This window comes from Chelonoidis abingdonii, chromosome 5, assembly GCF_003597395.2.
Source record: "Chelonoidis abingdonii isolate Lonesome George chromosome 5, CheloAbing_2.0, whole genome shotgun sequence".
Classification (NCBI taxonomy): Eukaryota; Metazoa; Chordata; order Testudines; family Testudinidae; genus Chelonoidis; species Chelonoidis abingdonii.
The window spans coordinates 21,180,789-21,204,622 of NC_133773.1; the positions used below are offsets into that span (position 1 = coordinate 21,180,789).

The 23,834-nt window shown below is 41.5% G+C and overlaps 1 protein-coding gene across 12 annotated transcripts; it reads left to right on the top strand.

Annotated features, from left to right (window-relative positions):
• Nucleotides 1-735: 735 nt before the first annotated feature.
• Nucleotides 736-23,834, top strand: NUDT9 (nudix hydrolase 9). 12 transcript variants are annotated; one of them, XR_012655928.1, is made up of 11 exons: nucleotides 737-879; nucleotides 3,021-3,289; nucleotides 4,502-4,738; nucleotides 6,539-6,634; nucleotides 9,188-9,274; nucleotides 10,848-10,959; nucleotides 11,418-11,564; nucleotides 12,229-12,313; nucleotides 13,443-13,653; nucleotides 14,761-15,179; nucleotides 15,920-18,918. XR_012655928.1 is itself a non-coding variant. In XM_075066141.1 (10 exons), exons 2-9 carry the CDS (start codon nucleotides 3,156-3,158, stop codon nucleotides 13,616-13,618), a joined length of 1,014 nt encoding a protein of 337 aa, XP_074922242.1. In that variant the 5' UTR covers nucleotides 736-879; nucleotides 3,021-3,155; the 3' UTR covers nucleotides 13,619-13,653; nucleotides 14,761-18,918. The 12 variants fall into 12 exon arrangements, 10 of the variants coding, with proteins under 10 accessions (XP_074922242.1, XP_074922241.1, XP_074922236.1 ...); XR_012655929.1 differs by having other exon boundaries at nucleotides 18,212-18,918; XM_075066141.1 differs by having other exon boundaries at nucleotides 736-879; nucleotides 3,021-3,229; nucleotides 14,761-18,918.

Here is a 23,834-nt window from a genome sequence, read left to right on the forward strand (position 1 = left end):
AACCCTCATCCAGGGCCCCACCTGAGCCCACACCCCCACCTGGATCCCTCACCTGAACTCCCTGCCCCAAACTCCCTCCTTCACCCCAAACCCCTCATCCCCAGCCCCACCCCCGAGACCTCACCCCCACCTGGCTCTTTCACCTGAACCCCCTGACCCAGCCTGGAACCCCCTCCTTTGCCCCACCCTAGAGTCTGCACCCCAGGCAGTCACCCTCCCCCCACCCCAACCCCCTACTCCAGCCCAGAGCCCTTGCACCTGAAACCCCTCATCTCCGGCCCCACCTGGAGCCTGCGCCCCCAGCAGAGCCCTCACCCGCCTCCGAGGGTGGGGGATGGAGTGAGTGGGGGCAGGGGGGTGTTCAATTTTTCTGTGATTAAAAGGTTGGCAACCCCATTGCTGAGCTGCCCCGGCCGAGACCCCACACGTGCCCCATGGCAGAGATGGGTGCGCGCTACCCCTGCTGCACACCACTTCCGGCACCCCCACAAGTGTCTGCACAGGGTGGATCACGCACAACGGGTGACTATTTTTCTCTCAATCTCGGCGGCACACGTCCAGCCTAGAACGGAGTCAGAGAGTTCGCGGACGGATATCTATTGCGAGACTCCAGCAGGCCGGCCCTGAAAAGCCGGGAATGCGTGGGCAGCTCCCTACCGCTGCGCAGAGCTCAGCCAATAGGAAGGGGCGTTCGCTACTCTGGTGATGGGACTGGGAGGAGTCAAGCGCCGTCACCACGTCACAGCGGCTCGCGCGATAGGTACTGACGTGAGCGCCGGGAAGAAGCGCTACGGGAAGCGCGAAGGACAGGAGCAATGCAGTTGACTTTTACCGGCCCGCTTCCGGATGTGGGGCTGTTCTCCAGCCAGAGCGAAGCAGGTGAGCGACGCCTTTCTCGTGGCCATGGCAGCTGGTGTGGCCCAATCAGCTGCCAGAATGAGGCTTGATTGACGCGGGCATTGCCCTATCGCTAGTGGAATTTCAGCGCAAGGGGATGTTCCAGGCTAGTACCGTGTCCCACCTCTGAATCTGGGGGCGGGACGGAAGGAGTCAGCCAGCCTAGCCAGGTGGTAAGAGGCCCTCCCGGCCCGGACGGAGGCCGCTTGGGGGCGGGAGAGCAGGGGGAGTCAGCCGGGTTGCGAGGTGATCCCCGCCTTCGCTTCCTGGCCTGCGCCTACCCCCTGGGGGAGGCGGCAGCGCGTGCTGGGCCTTGCGGCGGGGCTGGGCACCTCGTGCCGGCGGCCCCGGGGACTAGCAGCAGCAGCCCCACACGTTCCCGGGTCTGTGTCGAGCAGGCTGGGCCCGTGGCCGCGGGAGCAATGTAGCGGGGCCGCGGTGGGCTCCCAGTCACTGGCGGTCAGGGGCGGGTGTGTTACCGGGCGCTCCGCCCTAGGTGTTACTGCGAGGCAGTCCCGTGGGGGCAGACTCCATAATGGCACAGGCTAGGTGTAAACCCGAGCGAGTCCTGGCCTCTAGAGGCTCTTGCGTGTGTCAGCCTGTGGGGTTCTATGACGCTCCCCTCCTTGCCCCCAGTGGCTTGTAAGGAATTGGCTGGCGCCACTGCTCTTTGATGGATGGCTTCTGAATTGGTGGCAGGGAGTCTAGCTCTAGGAATGGGGTCCTGCTCTTTTAGAGCAAGAGCATGCGAGTTGTGTCCCCGCTGCGTCTGGATTCCAAGCGGCCACACAAGGTTACCAAATAGTGACAGCTGCCAGGTTCCTGGGTGACTGTGAAGTTGCTAAGACTTTCAAAATAAGCAATTTAAAGGAAACACTTGCAGGTCATACGGGCTCTCAGATAAACATACACAATGTGATAGTTTACCTGTGCCAAAAAAAACAACTTAAACTCTGCCTTCTTTCTTTAATTTAAAAAAAAAAAGACATCCTTAACGGCAGCTTGAGGTGTTTTGAAACCTACCAAAAACTTCTAGCTTGTACCCTGAAGTAATCTTAAAAAAACAAACAACCAAAAAATCCCCACCACTTTTCCTTTGGATACTTATAATGGGCATTAACCTAGTGTTCAAAATGGAATCCTAGTTTTAACCTTAACTATAAAGCTTGTGTGTAGTGGCCCTGTTCATGTTAATTCTTAATGATCTGCAACTCAAAAACAACAGGTTTTCTTTCTAGTGTCCCATCTATTAATATTATGGTTTTGCAGGGTAGTGGAAACACCAGTCAGGAGCCACTTTGCAATTAAGGCACTACTATAAAAGTGATTACTGGATAATCCTAACAGACCTGCACAGCAGGGACTAGAACTGTGGTCCTTCACCTGTAAAAATATGTGCCCCTTTAGCTAAAATAAAACCTCAGTCACATTGGTGAAGTACAGACGGACCCTTGGACCTGATTCTCCACTGTCTTGGACCTTGCATAGTCGTGTATATACATACATAGTATGTGTAAAATATTAGCAGATCAGAATAGTCATATTTTATGCCCACTTTGCACAGAAATAAATTATTACCCAAGGTCCAAGGCAGTTCTTTCCAAGTTTTAGCCAGCAATGACAGGGCACACAGTGCTATCACCCTGATCTTGCAAATACTTCATGCATATACTTTTTTCATGTAAGTAATGCATGATTAAATTTTAAGCACATGTGTAAATCATTGCAGTATTAGGACATGTAACTCATTCCAATTAGATAAAACAATAATTAAAGCTTAGTCTTCAATTAAATGTTCTGCGTGTGTTTTCAAGGAGATTTAGCGGTGGAAAGGAATAAAATAAGGCACTTGATCATTAAATGATGAGCAGCCACTTGATAGTTTGTTAGCACAATTCTGTTTGTTTAAATACAAGATTTAAAATGTAATTTTAAAATAGTTGGACCATTTGTTTAAGTCTAGTGTGACTTCACTGAAATCAGTAGAGTTGCACTTCTGCAAAACTGGAAAATCTACGGGTACAATCTGGTTTACTGTTTCTGCATTTAGGATTACCCCACTCCCACCCCCCAAGGAATTCAATTTAAGTTACAGAATAAATTAATATGGCTATTTCTTGTAGGGAGTGGGGCAGACAAGACAACACATCCTGCAATCAAATGTTTCCTACTTCATCTCCTGACAGTCCAGGTCACTGCATGGCTGTTGGGCACTGTGTTCTGGGGAGGCATAGTTTCCTGTGAGCATCCTGCATGTGATGGCAAGGTGGTGTCTGGCCCGGACTGTTACTGTGGTGTCTCTCACTGTAACTCTGTCTGCTGTTGCTGTCAGGTACTCTAGCTGCCGACTCCCCCACCGCCTCCTCCATCCATTCAGAGAGCTGGCCTACAGGTATTTAAATTATAACACAGCAGTGACATAACCCTGCTACTTCTCATAAATGATAAAGCAAGGTTGAGGTCTAAGGCCTTGATCCTGCAAATATGTATGTGAGTGCTTAACTTTGCATATATGAGTAGTCCCACTGAAGTTTCTCATGGGACTATTCATGTAAAGTTATGTATGTTTGGCATCATCAGAGCTTATTTACCCCTGTTATTTAGTTATTTACCCCTGTTACACTGCCATTCCATCAAAAGTGTATTTCAGATATTAAATCAAAATTCCGCTATCAGATCTGTTGAACTCAGAGTTGCAAATATGTGAGTTGCATGTGCATATCCAGTGAGTGAATTTGGCCCTTAGTATGGTACATAGTACATAAAATTCCAAAAAGCAGCAAATGGATTTTAATCCTGCAAACATGTATGCAAATATGTAAGTTTGTCACAAGTAGTTACCATTGGAGACTAGTTCCTCACTTGCATATGTTTACGGTTTTGGGCTTATGTAATTTTACTGAAAGTCATAAGTCTTTTGTATTAATTTTTTCATTCTTGAAGAGAGGAATTAATTTTACCAAATAATGGGAAATATAGCTAGGGAAAGAGATCTCAGATGGAAAGGTTGTGAGTCTGGTTGAGGAATGGGGCAATATTATTGCCTATTTATTCATTTGATTCTTTTTATTTTATTTATAAAAATGTAAAAATCCAATGTGACAATTCCTGGTGTGTGTGTTCTTAATACTTATGTAATACTAGAATGTAATTCTGATGAGCTGAACTATGCTGTAATTTTGGAATGTCACCACTTCCTTATTCAAAAAGTATTTTTGGGCGTATGATGAATTGTTATAATCTATTGAAGAATTATGCTGCAATTTTGCTCATACCATCTGATTTTTTGAGGTTCTTTGGTATTAGTAAAAGTGCCTTGCTTGGCTAGGGCTGAAAAGGTATCCAATATTCAGAGCCTGTGAGTAGATAGATCAGAGGAAGAAATTTCTCTGGTTTACTCAACTACAGATAAATCACAGGGCAGATGGGACTGGGTATATATTTTTAGGCTTAATTTGTTACTACTTATTTAAAAATTTTAACACCATGTCTTTTTTTTTTTCTTTTTTCTCTTTACAATCTGGAGTTGTAAAACTTGGAATTAAATATCTTCATTAATATTTTTTCAAGAGTGTAACACTTACTCTTTTTCCCCCCTCAATAGCTCAGTTCCAGTTCATTGGTTTAATTTTTACCCTGTCAGCATGCTGAGCTGTTACAGTCCAAATGAAAATGTCCACAACAAAGCCCACACGTCCCCATATCCAGGGTCAAAGGTTGAGCGCAGCAAAGTACCTACTGATAAAGTGAGCTGGCTAGTTGAGTGGGAGGATTACAAGCCTGTGGAATACACTGCAGCTTCTGTCTTGGCTGGACCCACGTGGGCAGATCCACAGATCAGGTAAGCAGTGTCTGGCCAAAAGAAATTGGGGGTTCTTCTAGATGAATATGGTTCTGCTACCCAGTGTAGAGAAAGGAAGGAATTTGTTTTGAATACATCTGACAGAGAGAAGTTTAATCTACTTCTGCATTTAATATCTTCCCAAAAATTACATGTGCACCTGGTACTTGTAAAAGTGAAGGACCTAATGAAGCTGGCTAGAGTACTGTATAATTTGGCTAGGCTCCATAAACCGTCCACACATTTTCTACTGCTCTGCACCTATGACTATGAAATAGGTAGTAATTTTCTTCTAGAATGAATGAGTATACCAGGCGCAGACGGATATTCAAATGAAGCTAGTTCTGTAACACGTGCCCATTTCTATGGCAATGAAAGGGGTTAGTAACATGATGAAAGAGCTTCCCTTCTGCATGGGATAAAGATGAGGACAATCTCAGTCTTGTTACACTGTCCTTTCAGACATTATTGACATCACGGCTAGAATGCTGCTCAAGCAGCTATATGGAGGTAGAGAAAGTGTTTAATAATATATACATTTCCATTTATTTGTATTGGTATATGAAATGCAAACACAGAGTAATAATACAATGTTAGAATTCTAGAACTGACCACTTGGATTCAAGAAATGCAGAAGTTAAGGTTGAGTGCCCAGCTTTAACTCTGCTTGCTTGTACATGTGTATACCAATCCGGTCCAATGTAATCAGATACCATTTCTTAAAGAATGCAATCTACATATTTTAAAACACTAGATATGTATGTGTCTAAGAAACCTTCTGATCCTATATTTAAACTGTATGCAAACACGTGCACAAAGGGGCAAAATAAAGTTAGTGCTTCAATCTTAATTTTCATGTTTCCTGACTTTGTATTAATATTTGATCACATTTATTACTTATTATTTGCATAGCATCTATATCAAGGGCCCTTGAAAGACTTAAGGTAGAAATGACTATATTGTGCTAGTGCGAAGTAGCCATAGCACTGGGGTATATTTTCCCTCTAAATGTTCATAATTCTTAAAAGTGCTGATCCAGATGTTAGGTGTCAGTGCAATCTTCGAAGCAAGACATGTTTGAAGAAAATTGGGTCAGTGGTTGTAAGGTTATGAATATTTGATTAAAAAAACCTTTTGAAATATGCACATTCTAGATGTCTGTCTGTGCATGCCCCTCGATAGACTCCTGGGGTGATTTTCAAAGGCACTCATAAGAATTAAATGCAAACTCCTACCGAAAGTCAGTAGTTTAATTGGAAAAGTATTTAGTATGTATTTTTCATATGCTCATAACGTTGATAAATCACAGCCAATCAAAGGTCTCCTCAGGGATTGTATCTGTGTCAAGTTTCAAAACTTGGCTTTTTTTTGTCCTGTAGACCTGGCTCAAAAAAAAAATTGGTTAAAAATGTATAAAATGGGGAAAAATAAATGTTTTCCAAATTCAAAAGTGGACAAAGGGATTTTGTTCAAACTTTAAAACAAACACACACTTTTGGGCCAGAGTCAGTAATGGAAATTATCATCCCAAAAAGTGGATATTTTAGAAACTTAAAATGTCAAATCCATATATCACCTTTTAGAAGTATCAAGAGATTCTGCGATTTGCAAATACTGACATTTTAGTGGGAGCAGGAGAAAAGCTGAGAAAAACAAGGCTGCAATTCAGTTTTAGACATTTTGGTGAACCAAGTGCTATCCCTGAGACATTTGGTGTTGCAGATCTTTTGGATGGCATTACAACCTTTGTAATTAACAGCTGTTTAGTAACTTACTCTATAAAACTCTTCCCTAAAACAGTGCCAAAAACTTTTCTCCCAAATTCAATGAGAAAGATGGACAAGTGGAGAGGAGGAGTCTGAGTGGCTTGTATGAGGTTGAAAATGGGAGGCCCAGGTAGGTATTCTTGTTTCTTAATCTTCTATGACAATATTGTGACAGTGCACCCCATATTTGTCATAGTAATATTATTGTGATTATGACATAATTATGGTGCATTTTGTACAAGATAAGTCATGTGAGATGTCATTGAAAAGTTATGATTTGCTGAATGTGATTAACCTATTTGTATGCATGTATTTTTGTTGTAGTTGAAGTTATGAATATTGACTGACCAGTATTTCAAATGTAGTTACACTTGTGTAATGCCCACTAGACAAGGTGCTTTCAATCTAGATTGCCCTGAATAGGCCCTTCCCAACCAGCTATGAGCCATTAGGGAAAACAATATGCCTTAGAAGAAGCTTATCTCCCACCTGGTGAGCCTTCTTGAGAACACTCCAGACAGCCTGTAAATAACGGCTGCCATGACTCTACAAGGACATGTGACCCAAGCCACATAATTCTGGATTCCATCTTGAGATGTCGATATTTTTCCACAAACCGGTCTGGGAACCAAGTTTTGAAACAAAGGGCTCCTGCCATAGCTAAAGCTATATAAGGCAGAGAGTGACATCATCTGGGGTTCTTCACTCCCCACACAAGAAGACTCCTGGAAACCCTTGAGGAACAAAGACTAGACTGAGGGAAGTGCTGGACCCAGGCTAAAGGAATTTCTAGCCTGTATATGAAAGACCTGGGGATTCCAAGCTGTAAGGCAAGTGCAGCTTGTCCCTTAAGAATCTGCAGCCTGCTTGTATCATCAGCCAGGGTGAGAATTTTCCAATTCATGTCCTAATTTTCTAGTATCTTAGACTTCTTTCGTGTTTTTGTTTATTTACTAGGTAATTTGCTTTGATCTGTTTGCTATGACTTATAATCACTTAAAATCTGGCTTCAGTTAATGAACTTGTTTTTGCTTTATCTAAACCAGTGAGTTGGAGTGAAGCACATGGGAAATTGTAGCCCAAGGGGCAAAGCTGTTGCATATTCCTCTCCACATTGAGGGGAGGTGGGGCGAACTCTATGAGCTTACGCTGCACAGTTCCCTGTGCAGCGCGAGGCGATATAATTTTGGGTTTATACTCCAGAGGGGGTACGTGCCTGGAGAGCTGAGAGTTACCTTGGCTGTAGCCTGTCTATTGTTGTTGTTTCGTGCAGTGGCTAGGCAGAGAGCCTGCGTGTAACCAGCTGGGTGTGTGTCTAGGGTGTATGCTGGTGGAAGTGTGGGACCGGGAGCGTGTCTGCAGCTTGTCGCAACATCACAGTGTGTGAGGGAGCCCAAGCTGGTGGGTCAGAGGGCTCAGTGGTACCCCAGTTCCAGGTAGCACCCTGGGGGGAACTCCTCACAAATGTCATTTGAGAAGGTGTGTTTTTAACGTTTTTTGTATCTGATTTAGCATGTGTTACATATTAGACCAGAATAGCACATTGTCTATGCTGACTTCACTGGTGCAAAGTCCCACACCAGAAGGTTTGCTTAGAAGAGGACTGTAAAGGAGCAATGTAGTGGTGGGCTTGTAGCTAACACTGCTCCCAAGATGGGATGTGTTGGGTGTGCGAGAATGTGCTGTAGGATATGTTACATCTGCTTTAGCTTCTGCTGGCACAACTTCTAAGGAAACACCACCTCTCTGTCTGGATGCGGCAGTTCTCATTGACACAGGAAGGTACAGTTTGTACCTCTCTGCAGCAGGGGTGGATCTAGCACACTATATTTAAACTGTTCATTCTCTATAGATTAGTATTTATAACAGATCTCCATTCTTGTGTTTCACACATCAGAGGTGAAATTGGAAAGCTGACTAGCAAGCTGAGGGCAAGATTGTGACCTTCCCCCACCTGCTAGTATACAGTGTCTCCTTACTCTTCTGTATGGACTACCCACATACCCAGCCCATGTGTGAGGCTAGAGAAGACTGTGAAGGACTGCTACTCTTCCCCTTCTTCCCCGCCCCCAACTCCCCAAGCAAAATGGGGTTGAGACCTTTACCCCCATACCCTGGCATGTAGAACTGCTCTAGCAAACCAGTCACAATTCCTTCCCTAGACTGCTCCTGGGATGGTGCAGCTACGTGCTCCGTCCTCCTCACCTTTTATGTTGGAGTAGGAACAATTTAGAACCCTCAGGTGAGTTGTAGTCATGGTCTGGAGGTGAGACTACTTTTATTCTTTGACACCATTTCATTTTTTCTTGCATTTGGTTATTTAGATCCCAAGGTAAAAGAACAAACCAAAGAATGTCCCTCCAAAGTTCCAGGATCTCTAGCCATATTTTAAAATACAGTATTATAGGAGTTTACAAAACAAAGTTTTGTGTTTTTACTTTTGTATCATATTGTCAAATTTAGGAAATGTAATGGAGCTTGATCTCACTGAAATGTTTAATATTTTCTGTCCATACCTTGAGAGAGAGGGAATGAGGTACATGTCAACACTAAGAAGTTGACCAAATATACATTGTTACCTTCCTCTTTCCTTCTTCTGTAGTTCCTTATTATTTGACTGAAGCTGGCTTCCCAGAGTATTTGTATGTATGGGGGATTTCATATATACCACTTTTTCTTTCAGAAATCCGTCTGGCAGGACGGGATTGGTGGGTCGAGGATTATTAGGGCGCTGGGGACCAAACCATGCTGCAGATCCTATAATAACTAGGTAAGGGAGACAGGATCAGAGGATGATATGCCAGCAGAATGGAAAAATGTAGAACTTGCATTCATGTGTACATGTCAGGTACCTGTATATGAAAAATTTTGATACATTTATCTATTACATGGATGTTACCTATGTGCAATTAGTTTAATAAAATATTAGGCAAATTATTTTCATCTTTGGAGAGGTGAATGGGAAGTCATCAGTCAGGACAAACAATCACTTAAACTGGGGAAGCTGGGTTTTTAAAAAAAAAAAAAAAAGAATAATGCAGCTGGTAAACCATTGTAGGAAAGTATTAACAAGATGACATATGGTAAAAACATCTGAAAGCACAATGGTGTTGCAGAATACCTTGCATTATCATCATCATCATCATGCCAACGGGCCTTTCCAGTGCTCTGTGTAAAATTACTAGTTATCCTTTTTTAAAGATTGTAGGTTTGAAATTCACAACCGGTAATAACTGAAATTCATCGTGAAATGTGTATCATTGCCACTGTACTGTTTGAGATGCTGTCTGATTTTAATGCCTTATCTGAGGAGGTCCTCTCCCCTATTCAGGTCAAAATACATAGCCATTTTATGATACTGTTGCATTCAAATTTAATATATATAATTTTGCATACAAAAACACACTAAAGATTGTTAGGTGGCAAAGTCAAGCACTCAAAAGTTAGATGTCAGAATTATGGTTGTCTGTGCAACCTTAATTTGTCCTCCTTGGGCATATACATTGTGATAGTCTTTAAGAAAATGATCATATACCATTTTTTTTCCGTCGCACCATTGCCTCATCCAATTTACAGAATGAGTAGTGCTCAGGAAATGAGGCAACAGATCAATATTTCTTTTTATGGTCATGATACAGTATGTGGCCCTGTAGCTTATTTATTGCATACCATCTAAACCCGGCTCTAAGTACAAAATTATTGCTTTCTTCACGGGCTTTTTATGCTGCTCATCACCATAGTATAACCCTAATATCTGAATACTTCAGAAACATTGACCTGCACATGGAGATAAGAGAGCATTTTTATCCCTATTTCACAGATGAGGAAACTATAAAATAAGGACATGGAAACTTTTCAGGAAGCGCAGTGAATCGGTGGAAGAGCCAGGATTAGAACTCCCCGATGAGCAGTAGCTAGCTCCCAAGCCTCTACTCATTGCTCCAGACCATACTTTCTTAATTCTAGAATGTCTGAGCAACCACAGTTCCCATTGACTTCAGCTGCAGTTGTGAGCACTAAGCACTCTTGCCTCAGGTAACTAAAAGTGGGCAAGTGGAAAATAAGGAATGCACAATTTGTGTGGAAAGTTTTAAGTGACTTGCCCAGCATCTCCTAGGAACTCTGGAAAAGGCATGGATTTAATCCAATCTCTAGGGCAGCTTTCAGCTGCCTTATTACAAGATGATCTGTTCTGCTTTACAGTCCTCGGCCTCATTCACTACACCACACCTTCCAACCTCAAGAGCAAATAATGCAGGGGCAGAAACAGTCTCATTCACTTGATGACCTTGATTAATTCCAAAGAATGAAAGATAATTTTCCTTGTTTGTCATTCCCTGCAGGTGGAAGAGAGATAGCAGTGGCAATAAAATAACTCACCCAATCTCTGGCAAGAACATTTTACAGTTTGTGGCAATCAAGAGGAAAGACTGTGGGGAATGGGCCATCCCAGGGGTAAGAACCAAAGCATGAAGCAGATGTTACAATTACTGTCTAGTAAGACTATGAAAATGTAATTGATATTGATTTGACGGCTAGTGTGCAAATCCTCTGAATGACTTCCTCTTGTGAGGCACGTGAGGGCACTTTAGAAAGCATCAAGGAAAACCTAAAATATTGTTTTACCAAAAAGCCATTAAACTTATGTTTTCTTTTTATTGCCATGGTACGAGACAGTATTTGCATCTAACTAGGACTATTCTTTTTGGTTTCAGTTATTTACAGATGTCACACTTCTGTTGTTGTTGTTGATTACTGTTGGTGTCCATAACTCTTTACAAGTGCATTATAGCTCCTTGAATGTTTTACAGTCTAACACAGCAGTAGAACATATAGACTAGAGAGCAGATGGAATAATGAGAGCAGACAGGGTCTAAGAGGAGTTGGGTGTTGTGTTTTTTGTTTTTGTTTAGGGTATGGTAGATCCAGGAGAGAAGATTAGTGCCACACTGAAACGAGAATTTAGTGAGGAGGCCTTAAACTCCTTACAGAAATCCAGAGCAGAGAAGGAAGAGATGGAGAAGCAAATGAACAGACTCTTCAACCAGGAACATTTTGTGGTAAACCTTTTCCCTTCTATGATGATCTTGTATGCTATTAAAAAACATACTCAAACATCAATAGAATTTATAGGGGACTGAAGAAAAACAGTAGCAGAATGGTTTCTTCCATGGCGCCACTATGCTGTACTGTGGGAGTGGATTCTACTTGTGTCCTTCCTGTCTTGGAAATATCCTTACAACTGAGAATTTCTGAACTTTAATATGTGGTTTCCAGCAGGGAACTTTGCTTTGGTAACGGTCAGGTGCACGTTTGGGTGTAGAATCATAGCATGAGAGAGAACTGGATAGAGCCCTATTTATCTGGTCTCAGCACACCAGCTGTGTAACTGTCAAGATTTTTTTGTCAGCATTATGGGAAAGGAGTGTTTTAAGGAGGGTTTTGAAGTAAAACAATGAAGTGGCTTTAAATGTTATAAGGAGCTCCTCCCATGTCTGAGGGGCAGCATGGGAAAAAGCACAAAGATAGTTGCTTGCAAATTTAACAGGAAAAGCTTTTGAATGTGCTGACTCATTTGGGGGAGCAGATCATGTACTCCTCCAGAGCATTGTAAACTAGTACAATTTCCAGTCATTCCTTAACCAGTGGTGAGGCCTTTTAAGATTCTGCCTCATCTCATATAATGTTGTGGTCCTCAGCTTAGGCTGTCTGTCTTCTGCTTAGGTGTATAAGGGATATGTTGATGATCCTCGTAATACAGACAATGCCTGGATAGAGACAGAAGCTGTGAACTACCATGACGAACCTGGTGGGTATCTACATTTTTACCTTTTAGCAGTTGCTCCCTTGAATATGCTATTACAAACTAGGGGGAAGATGACAGAAGGGTGCTACAGGTTACTCAACTATTGTCAAGTGTGAAAATTAGGTGTTAATCTACGCAACAAAAGTCAGTGGGTGAGGTTTTTTTTCCTCCTAGAGGGGTTCACCCATGGCACACAGTAGTCTTTCTTCTCTAGCTCAGCCTCTTCCAATAAATATTCACAAAGGTTAGTTGGCTAAATTGTGTTAAGAAAAATAGGTGCTTTGGGAAGATATCTATTTCAATCCAAACATATTGGAAGAGTAATGAAAATTTAACTTAATTTTAAAAATTTATATATTTAGTATAACTTATTTGATAGAGACCAAACATTTAGCTAAGCCTCGTTCTTGCTACGGTATCTCTTTAAATTTGGTTTAATCTTCTGTCCCATCATGAAACTTGAGAAGAGGGATTTAAATTTTTCAGAACTGTTCCAGTAACTAGAGAATGCAAAGGACTTGTTGCTTCTTTAGAGGCATTGTTTTTTGGTGAAGCCCTATAAAGACACCCAATTATTGTTGTCTTCACTCTTCATTATAGCGTGGGATTAGGCCATTGGTATTTTCAGGTACTCTACTGAAATAGTAGTATCAGAATCTGGTTTACCTTCTGGTGAATGACACGTGTGATGGAAAGTTTCCAACCATCAGCTATATAAAGGGTGTGAAAAACTGGAGCAGTAGGGACAGAGGAGAGCAGAGATCAATTGAACCTAAAACTTATTTAGCTGGAAGACAGGGCATGTAATCGCATTAATTTTACTAGCTGGGCATGGCACTTGTGAAACTACAATAATGGTGCCACAAGGGTTTAGGCTATCTATTCTGTTTCCAGCTAGACAGTATAATGTCGGTTATGCATGTAAGTGTGAGAGATAATTGTAACACAGAGGAAGAATGTGCTTAATGTCCTAGCTGCTGTTTAAAAACCTGACTGGTATTTTTGTGGCAGTAGTTGGAGTGAAACTGGCATGAACAGACCTCCTGCAGCAGAGCGTAATGGAGCAAATAGGATAGTGAGAGGGCAGAAAAGAAGATAAAATACTGTCTTAAATCTTTTGTTTGGCAATCAGGTGAGACAATGGATAACTTGTTTCTGGAAGCAGGAGATGATGCTGGGAAAGTGAAATGGGTTGACATCAGTGAGAAACTCAAGCTATATGCGAATCATGGTGACTTCATCAAACTTGTAGCTGAGAAACGGGGAGCACACTGGAATGAAGATCCTGTTCCTGGCCGCCATAAATGATGCTTCTGGAATCCAAATATAAACTGAAAACTGACGTAAGTATAAAAAGCAAAAGAACATGTTACTTTATTTAGAGAGAGACCATCTTTTGTATCTTCAGTTTTGTTAGTCTTTAGTACTAAGAATAAATTAGTACACTAATTGCCTTTTGGTAAGAAATCCATGCTATATGTGGAACATAATGGTAAATACATCAGACATGAGGGGCAGAAAACTTATAGAAATGCTCCAGTTAAATAGCTAGAATATTTTATGACTGCAGTTAGGCATGGCCTAAACCATCTATAAGACTTACTCTTCACATAACTCTAGTATCCAAACTGTGATGAACTCAGACTAAAAACAAACGTTGCTATCGTTCTCCATTGCCTTCTCCTTAGTGATTTCCATTCAGATTCTATGGAAATCTAATTCTATGCCAATCTAAATTGTCTTGATTTTTTTATACTGATTTGTAGGCTTGGAATTTAGCTTTGTGTGCATTTGCTGATCTCTATCAGGAAGAGAAACCTTTCAGATAGGCATGAGGTTTAGTGTGATGAGCGAAGTGATGATTTATTAATTGTGATTTGAAAGTCATATAATAAACCAGAAACTAAATGAATTGACTTTCACTTTAGGAAACCACTGGCCAAATAAAAGTCTTGTCTGAGAAATGAGTACTCCGGATGTGGAGTATCATGAGTATTTTGCTAGACTGAATTGTTGTGTTATTCACTCATGAACAAATCCAAGAATGAATTTGAGTTGGGAGGAACCTCTAATACAAGGTTTCCCAAATATTATGACACAAAGGGTCAAACTGCTAATTTGCCAGGAAGCCAAGGGTAGGATCCAGTATGCATGTATTTTATTCTAAGAGACATTTATAAGTGCACATAACCAGAATATTTGCTTATGCTTGTTCCTTTCTTGATAAGAGAGACAAATGTTTGGTTGAATTTGCCAGCAACTTAAGAACCTGCAGCTGATCTGCTTGTATCTTCCTGCTGTTCCTGCATGAAAATGGCTTTCTGGGCTATATTTTAGGACTTCGTGGGCTGAATTTTACTCTTGGGTTACTCTTCAGGCAACTTTTTCTCTGAGTCATCTCATCTTTCCCCTTGCACTGTGGTAGAGCTGATCTTTGTTTTCTTTTTTAGATACTCCATAGACCATCCCTGATCGATTGACTAATTGAATATCTCTAATAATGCCAACCCTGATAATGCTGCATTTGGTTTCTGACACTCTCTCAATGTTGAGTTGCATTACTGTCAGGGACAGCCTGATGGCTCTGACATTGGGGAGCGGAATTATATCAAGAATATCTGCTTGCAAGTAACTGAGATTCAGCTCTAGAAAGGACGTTGAATGTGGTCTGCTGATAGGACACACGACTACATTCAACCATGAACATCATAACTGAGACATTTTGACCAGCCCAGTACCATGGTTCCCCGTGTTACGCAGCATCACTCCTCCACACATCCATTGTGAGGATGCTATAGCCCGAATGGTTGAGAAGATCAGGGCAAACCTGAGCCTGCTAATATACACAGACCTCTTTGACCACCCAACAGTAAGTTTGTTGTCAAGGCATCTGTTGTGGGCCCACTTGTTCTGTCCATATTTCTCTGTGATGTCGATGTGGTTTGAAGAATGGTCTGCAGCTGATGTCAGTAATCATTCTCTTATAACTGACCCGACCATGTGTGTACCGAGCCTCAATTTGCCACACTTGCTCATGTGTCCTTCTGAACCAATTTCAAATGGGCCAAGGTAAATATGCAGCCCGCCTTCACGTCAGGGGCCAACCAAAGGATCCAATGTGCAGCTGTGGCCAAAGACAGACAATGTCACATATCACTGACGACTGCCCTCTGACTAGACCTGATGGTAGTTTGAGGGGACTGAACTTTGCTGCTGGTGCTGCCGCCATAAATTCACTCGGCAAACTCCACTTTTGATAAGAAGAATACTTGCATCCCTCTCCCCCACTGTAGTAGTGTGTTCTGATGTTTAGCTGTTCTTATGTATGATGTTCTTCCAGTGTTTAGCTTGAGTTGTCCTTGCTTTAGCTTAAGTCTACCTTAGTTCTGTCCACTTACTCTAGTAATAGTCTGCAACACATGAAGAGTTGGTAGGTCTCCTCCCACTCTGCCTCTTTATATTTGATAAGTCGAGCTCTTTACCTTTCCTTACAGACCTTGCTTTACACTGTCTTCAAATTCTAAAATAATGTGACACCCAAAAGTGAATTCAGCATTTTATGGCTGTTGTGTTGAATAGTTAGAATAACTTTTTTTGCTTATTTTAGAGGAGGTGCACCTCTTTAATATAGCGCTTGTCTTTTCTGTGACTGTCTGCTACATAACTGCAAATAAGCTCTTCAAAATCAAACAATGCTGAAACTTCAAACTGTATCAAAGTGTAGCTGCTGTCCATGCCAGCACAATGTTTATTATCAGAGTTGTTGACTGTGTTTGGTGGTTGAGGCTTTTGTGTGGATTTCTTGCCCCCCTCCTTTCCACCCCCCCAACAGATTGTATGGGCAGGAGGATATTGTCAATATGAATAGAAAATTCCATTGCTTACTATATTCTCGTGCAGTTCATTACTGTCTCAACTTCACTGATAATATCTGAGGATGATACGGCAAACATGTTCACCTCAAGAGGTCAATTGAGGCAAGTCAGATAATGATTTAAGGCTCATTTTTTCAATGCTCTCCTGTCAGGAGTCAGGGCCTGGAGCAGAGCCAGTCTCTGGACAACCTAATGATCACAGCCTGTCATAGGCTGCCTGATTGGCTACACTGCCTCCTTAGTGGGAAGAGTCTGGTCAAAGCATTTGCACTTGGCTGCAATAGCTCCTGTGTCTGCTTGTTCCTAGCCTTGCTCCTACTTTGTTGCCCTGGACCCAGTCTTGCTATGATATTGTTGGCTCCTTCCCAGGAAAATGGGTACGTATTATTAAAGGCAATTGAGTTTCTCCAAATCCATGATAGACTGGAACACCTACAAGCTTTTACCATCACCTGCTATGTGTGTGTCTGTCAAAGACTCTTCACCTTTAACTTCATACAAACAGTTTAAGCTGCTATTTCTTAAGATTCCCAATGTCTCTTAATATGACTGGTCTTTTGAAAGCCATTTGCTTAATGGTCACTCTTTCTTAAAACAAAATCCTGCCAATTGCGAAGTGTGGTTGTCCAGTCTTCACTGTGCTACAAAAACATGGAAGGGATGAGTAGTTATGTGTTGTAAAAAGCTTAAGGAGCTGATAGTATAATTCAGTGTTCATTAGGAGTTACTCTCATCTCTCAATTATCATTGGTTGTAAGGGACTGGGAGCCAGAGGAAAGCACATATATAGTATTTAGGAATGCAGTTAATTTGTGACACTTGTGGAGGTTTGTGAAGTTTGCCTACCTGTTCACTCCAGTCTGCAAAATGACTAATTGAATAGTTGCAGTCTAAAATATGAGAAGAAATAATGTATATCCCTTACAAACTGTATTGTTTACAGATTTTTAAGCACTGCTCTGTTTTTGTTTGTTTGTTTTTTATAACCTTAGTTGCTTCTGCCATTACACAGGATTAATATTTTGGAATAGGGTCCCATTAACTTTGATACCATCACAACTAAGAATGGACCTTCATGTTGATCAACTGATTTGAAAGACAATACAGTACTTTACACTGTATCTTTTTACCAGTCCCAAGATAGAGGATGTGGACTGTCTCTCTCTTTTTAAATCATTATTATTGGTGATGAAGAGGAAATAGTGGTACATTTGTTGCAAGAGCAGGAAATGAGAAAAAGGCTCTTATGGAAAGTAGCTTATGGGAAAGTGTAAAACTAATTTAGCCAAATTGTGTCATGTTGTGGCTATATTAAAAAAGAAAGGACTTAAAACTGAAAACCCAATTACATGACATCTATATGTTTGTTGGATAAACTGCAATTGGAAATTGTTATGCAACTGTGCATATGTTTGACTGTTAAGACTCAAAAGAAATATTTGTTACTGAATATTGTAAAAGTTTAGATCTGTATATTGAAGAAGTATTAATTCTTGTTCTGGTCCATGAAAGCTGTTTTTATTAAAATTTCATAGTCACATTGTCATTGAATTTATGTTTAATCAAGCATCACTGAGTTAAAATCAGATTAAATATGTGGCTTTTTCATTCTGTATTGTGTATGAAAGATTTAAATTTCCAGGAGGGGGAAGGGACAGAGGAAAGACTAATACTAGGGGTTTTGTGTACAAACAATTTTCTGGTTTGTTTTTATGGATAGTCTCCTCATGTATCATTTAAATGTCATTACAAAAACAGAACTACTAATTTGTTTCAATATATAGGCAAAAAGCTAGTACTTTCATTTTTCCGTATTTGAGAGTAGTTGCCTGTAGTTAGAGATTTATTTTAAAGTGTCTCCTCCCACTTGCTCTCCCACCCTCCAATTCACTTGCATAAAGTTGGTCTAACTGTAGAAGTTGTGTGCCTATAGTTAAGTAAGCCTGCAATTTTATTAGAAACCTCTGTTTTCAGGATGTTGCAAATCCTGTACTATAATATTCAAATACTTTTGTTTTGTGTTCAGGTTAAACTCTCTGATTGGGCCACTTGCATGCAGGGAGAAGATCTGGGGAATAAGAAGGAAGTACTCTTTCTGCTGAAGTTTTTCTGTGGTTACCACATGGTTTTTGGACTCTACGGGTCAGGAGGAGCCAGCATATGTGACTGAGAGTGTGGCTACTGTCCAGTGCTTTATCCCACTAGAATTATCTGAGACTGACAGCATTATTTAAGCATGTGGTACATCTTATGATGTTATTTCCTTGTACAATCTTCTCCCTCCTTGGTATGTACATCCTTCAAAGATTGGTATCCTGTGTCACTTCACATTCTTTGTTTCCTTGTTTATCTCCACACTCCCTATAATTAGCTCTTTGAGTATTTCGTCATAATCTAGTTCTTTATTATCATCTGAACTTTACTACCAGTACAGTAGGGAACAATTCTGTATGGGTAGGGAAATGGTTTGGATGTCGTAAAAGGTCTTTTCCATCTCCAGCTTCTGTGGATTGTGTCCTATTGCCACCTTTCTGATTGTTTGGTGCCCAGTACTGAATGCAGTGTCCTTATTTAATTTCATTTCCTCTGGAAAGTAGTCATGCCACATTTATGTTAATAGAAAATCAAGGACAATCAGGAAGTGAAAATGTTTTGATTTAAAAAACAAAAATGAGGAAGGCACAAATTGTGGCTGTCATTTAAGCTTTCAGATAAAAATTGCTTATAAATAGACCTAGGTGTACATTTCTTATTGAGTAGATGTAAGTTTGGCTCATCTTTAAAAGCAGGTCCTTTAAGCAAACTTGAAGTCAGAAAAGAAAATGTTCAGTCAATGCTCAGTCTTTATTAAAGCATAAAATGACATGGAACATATGGTTTGGATGAGTAGAACAATCTACCATTAAGGGGTTGGACAACGAACACAGATGAATGTTAGAGGCATGTATAGATGTACTGTTGTTTATCTCCAAAATTTTCAGTGCACCAGTAACAAAGATCTGTGAGAGAATAATATACATTCAAACAAACAAAAATAACCGTGCTGACTGATTAGAAGTAGATAAGTTCCATGGAGGACATCGTTCAATTCCCAGTCATCTGCAGAATGAGAAAACTGAATTAGAATCTCAGATGAGAATTAACAGCTGCTTCTACTGTTCTTTATCATTAAATACATTAAATAGTACGTATTTTTAGAAGTGAGGGGGCCAAAGCTCAAGTGGATTCTTATGTTCCTTCTCCCCTAACTCTGCATTCCCTTGTGGCCCTAGTCACCTGTGCCCCTCCCCACATGGCACCTTGCACCCTCTAGTCATCTTGTCCAACCAGTCCTCTACCTCCAGTAGCTGCCTGTAGCTCGCTGGGAACTAGCCGCACAGCCTGTCTTCCTTCTACTCTTCCCACCAGCCACCGTCTGGCACCTGCAGCGCCGTGATCAGCTCCTCCATTGCAAAGCACAGCTCCTTCCAGCATTGCTCTGTACCTCCCTGAGGCTTGCAGTTTGGGGGTATGTGCTGGGGCAGCTGCCACACACTGGCCCATAATGGGTTAATAGAGCCCTAGGGAGGCTGTGCAGGAGGCAGCCAATTAAAGCTGGGCTTGCCCATATAAAAGGGTCTGGGGAGCAGAGCAGCTTCAGTCTCTCTGTGGAGCTTGAGGAGGACTGGCTCCCTTGCAGGCTGAAGGCTGCACCTGGGACAGAGCAGTGCTGCAGGCAGAAACCTGGGGAGCTAAAGGCAGCTCCTGGTGGGCTGCAGGGCTCCATAGGCTGAGGCCCTGAGGCAAAGGTAAAGAGGGCGCTGGGGCTGTGGGGAAGTGGCCCAGGGAGATCTACAGAGGAGTCGGAGGGAGAGCCTCAAGCAGCAGCAGCCATCTACAGGGTCCCTGGGTTGGGACCCCCCAACTCACCACTGAGGAAGTGGCTGGACAGTGGACTGCAGGTCCCCTGGAAGGGGGGAGCACTACTTCCATGCAGTAGTGGATTAAGACTATCTGGGGAATGGATCCAACATAACTAAAATGCCTCCACTAAACTGAAGGGACCCCCACAAGAGATTAGTGTTGCAAAAGTGCTTGTGGGGCTCCTTGCCCTACTAATGCTACTTCCTGCTCCTCAGCCCCCACGAAAAATGTCCTCTGGGAAATCAACCAAAATATGCAGGTTTTGGGAGGTGGAACCCCTCATCTACTTTGTGTGTCTGTCTGTTTTTGACCTCACCATCCCATCTGATCTAAGAAACTGTGTAAGTTGAAATTCATGAGGCCCCAGTTCTCTGTTCTGCACCTGGTGCAATCCCAAACACCAGAGCAAAGTGGGTATAAAATCCTGCCAGATCAGAATCACAGGATTTAACAATCACTTTGCAGTGGTGTAAATGATGGCCCAGTGCAGGGCAATGGAAGAAGAGCACCATGAAGTTTCCACACCCTAATGGGGTCAATTTCGCCACAGGGCAGCAAGGGGCTGAAACATTTAAAATCTCCTCCGTAAGCTTTCTTTGCAACAGAAGTGTGAGAACTTTTGTAGATATTTCTTACTTTACTAATTTTAATAACACTAGAAATGATCCTCCACAAAACCAGTCAAAGTGCAACCTATGTTTGCTGTTTAATTGTACAGCAATAACAGTTATAAATACAAAAATATGGATTTTCCCCCACTGAATGTCGAGTAACAATCACTTATTTGGTTTAAAGGGAAATTGTCAGATTCAATCTGAAATAAAGTCTCTTTGGAATAAAGAGGACTTAAAAATAGACTATCATGTAGACATTTGATTAAGTGCAGGACTGCAAGCCAAGACCTCCTGATTGCTAATCTGAGTTCTGATACTGACTTGCCCTATGGCCTTGGGCAAGTCACTTAACTTTATTGCCTAATTTTTCCCTATCTGTAAGCAGTGAATAATATTAGTCTCTTATCTGGGTACCAAGGATTCATTACTTAATGCTTTCTACAACACTTTGTTGATGCCTATGCTGCAATTAAAAACCTCCAGCTGGCCCATGCCAGCTGACTCGGGTTCACAGGGCTCAGGCTAAGGGGCTGTGTGTGAAATTGAGGTGTAGAGGTTCAGACTTGAACTGGAGCCCAGCTCCCAGATACTGTGTGTGAACAGTCTAATGTGTTCATTATTTTATCCCATTTGGACCTTGGCCTCACTGGGAAAAGCATGGGTATTGTGAACATGTTAGTTAACAAATGTAAATTAACATGTGGTTTTAACTCCTGTTAGGTAGTTGAGGTAAATTCGAGATTCTCTCCCTAGGAATTACCTTGAGCTGCTAATACACATTTAGAACTACAACTGCCTTGTGTATGCTAGAATTTTAATGTGTTAGCATCACACATTTTTCCTAATATAGACATGGCCATAGTCAGAGTCCAATCCTCCAATCACTTAAACATGTACCCAGCTTTATTCCTAGGTGTAGTCCTAATGAAGTCAATGGAGTGCTTACATGGTTAAAATTAGGCATGTGCTTGTGCGTCCACAGAAGTAGAGTCCTTGTTTCTCATTTGAGTTACATGTGTGTCTATCAGCTAGATTCTCTAGTAGTCCAGAGGATCTGTGCTTGGACCAGGCAATGGGACGATGGAGAGAAGGGGGATTTAACCCACATGTAAGATCCCCAGAGCTTGACAAAGTGTTGACTTGTTTGAAGCTGCAGTGCCATCTAGTGGTATGAGTGTTATAATTATTGCAGGTTTCAGAGAGGTAGCTGTGTTAGTCTGTATCAGCAAAAACAACAAGGAGTCTTTTGTGGCACCTTAGAGACTAACCCATTTATTTGGACATAAGCTTTCAAGCTTTTCAAAATCAGAAACTACTGTGGTGTATGTCTCTCAGGCTTTGTCTGCACTGGCATGTGAAAGACACAACTTTTGTCATTTAGAGATGTAAACCCCTCTTTCCCCCCACCCCAGAAAGACACAAGTTTTGTCAATGACAAGCTCCAGTGTGAACAGTGTTTTGTTGTCAGGAACATCCTCCTGCTGACAATGCTAACTTATCTCTTTGGGATTGGATGTTTTCTGTTGGCAGGAGAGCTCTCCTGCCCACAAATACCGGCTATGCTACGTGGCTTTTAGCAGCACGGCTGTAGTGGCACAGACGTGTTGCTAAAAGCTGCGTAATGTAGGCATGGCCTCAGTTTCACCAGGCTAAATCCAGAGTAATACTGGATTTACAGAGATGCATATGAGATCAGACTCTCCCCCAGTACCTTACCTTTCAAGAGTTTCACAGCTCATGTTGGTAGTGTTTTCTTTCATTTAAAATGTAAATATGTGATTTAAAATTTCAGTATAACAATGTGAAGTTACTTTCTGTTACCACGTATAGGACTAACAAAAGGACCTCCTAGAATTATCTTGGGCACTGCAAAAAGAAACTGACACGCCAATGGAAATTATTTTAAAGGCCTCTGATGTTGTTTAGTAATAACTGTGGATAATAAACAGGATGCACCCTTGTTCCAACTCAAAAAGTAATTTTCACCACTGCTGTGTGAGCTCCATTTTATCGTGATCCTGAGATAATGTCATAGTAGCGTATAACTGTAATGGTAATTATTTTGCCTCCTATTTAAGACAGAGATGGGTCAGAGAGAAGGTACTGGGATCCAGATTAGGTTTGGGCTTGGGTTGTTGTAGAGTTAGATTTCTCCACAAACTTCCAAAAGCTTGAAAAATAAGAATAAACATATTGAAAAAATACCTTGATGGTAACCTGTCAATCAAAGAGTGCTCTGATATTCTGTAATTAGAGATTTTTTTCCTCTCTGAAGTAAGCAAGTCTTTTCCCCTTCATCCACCTCTAATGATTACATTACCTGAGGAGGCAGTTGAAATGGGGGAAATGGTTGTGGAGGAAATGGAGGTGCTTGTGGAGGAAACTGTGATGGAAACCTTGGGTGATTCTTACGCCACAGTGGAAAATACAAAGCATTGTCAATATCAGTAAATTCAGACTCAGGATTGTAAGTAGTTTTGCGTCCATTTTAAAGCTAAGAAGTGAAATACAGAATGTTAACAATAAGCAGGAGGTTTACCTCTCCAGTGGTGCTTCTATCACTCTCATCCAGCTTTGGAAAACAAAAGAAGATATCATTAAATCATACATTTACGTAGAGCACCTTTGATCCCGATACCTATAAAATAATTACAAAGTACACCCTTCTAGCCGTAATTAACGTTCCACATGTCCAACAGCAAAGGGTTGACATTTTAAAAGAAGAACTCATTGGAACTTCGGTGGAATTCACCCTGGTACAGCAGGAAACCTGCTTCCTGAAAGGTGAACTATGCAGTGCTGATGACTTGGGGGGCGGATAGGGGGGAAGGAGGAGGGATTCCTTGCAGGTGCTTGTGATCTATTTGCTTGTTGTCCGTAATAGGAATAACATAAGAAACTATTTCTTTACCATCTATCAGGTTTAGAAAAAATATATTTTAAGGAAGTTCTTCCAATAATGAGAAGCAACATAGTTTCCATTTCTAGTAGTCCAATACTTCAATAGCTGCTTGTTCAGTCCTTACAGGGACTGGTACAGCAACGGCCCTGCTCAGAATTTCTCTCTGCAGGAGAGAAATAGAAATCTCATTCTGGCAGAGAAACCTGTGAAAATGGAGATTAGAAATAAAT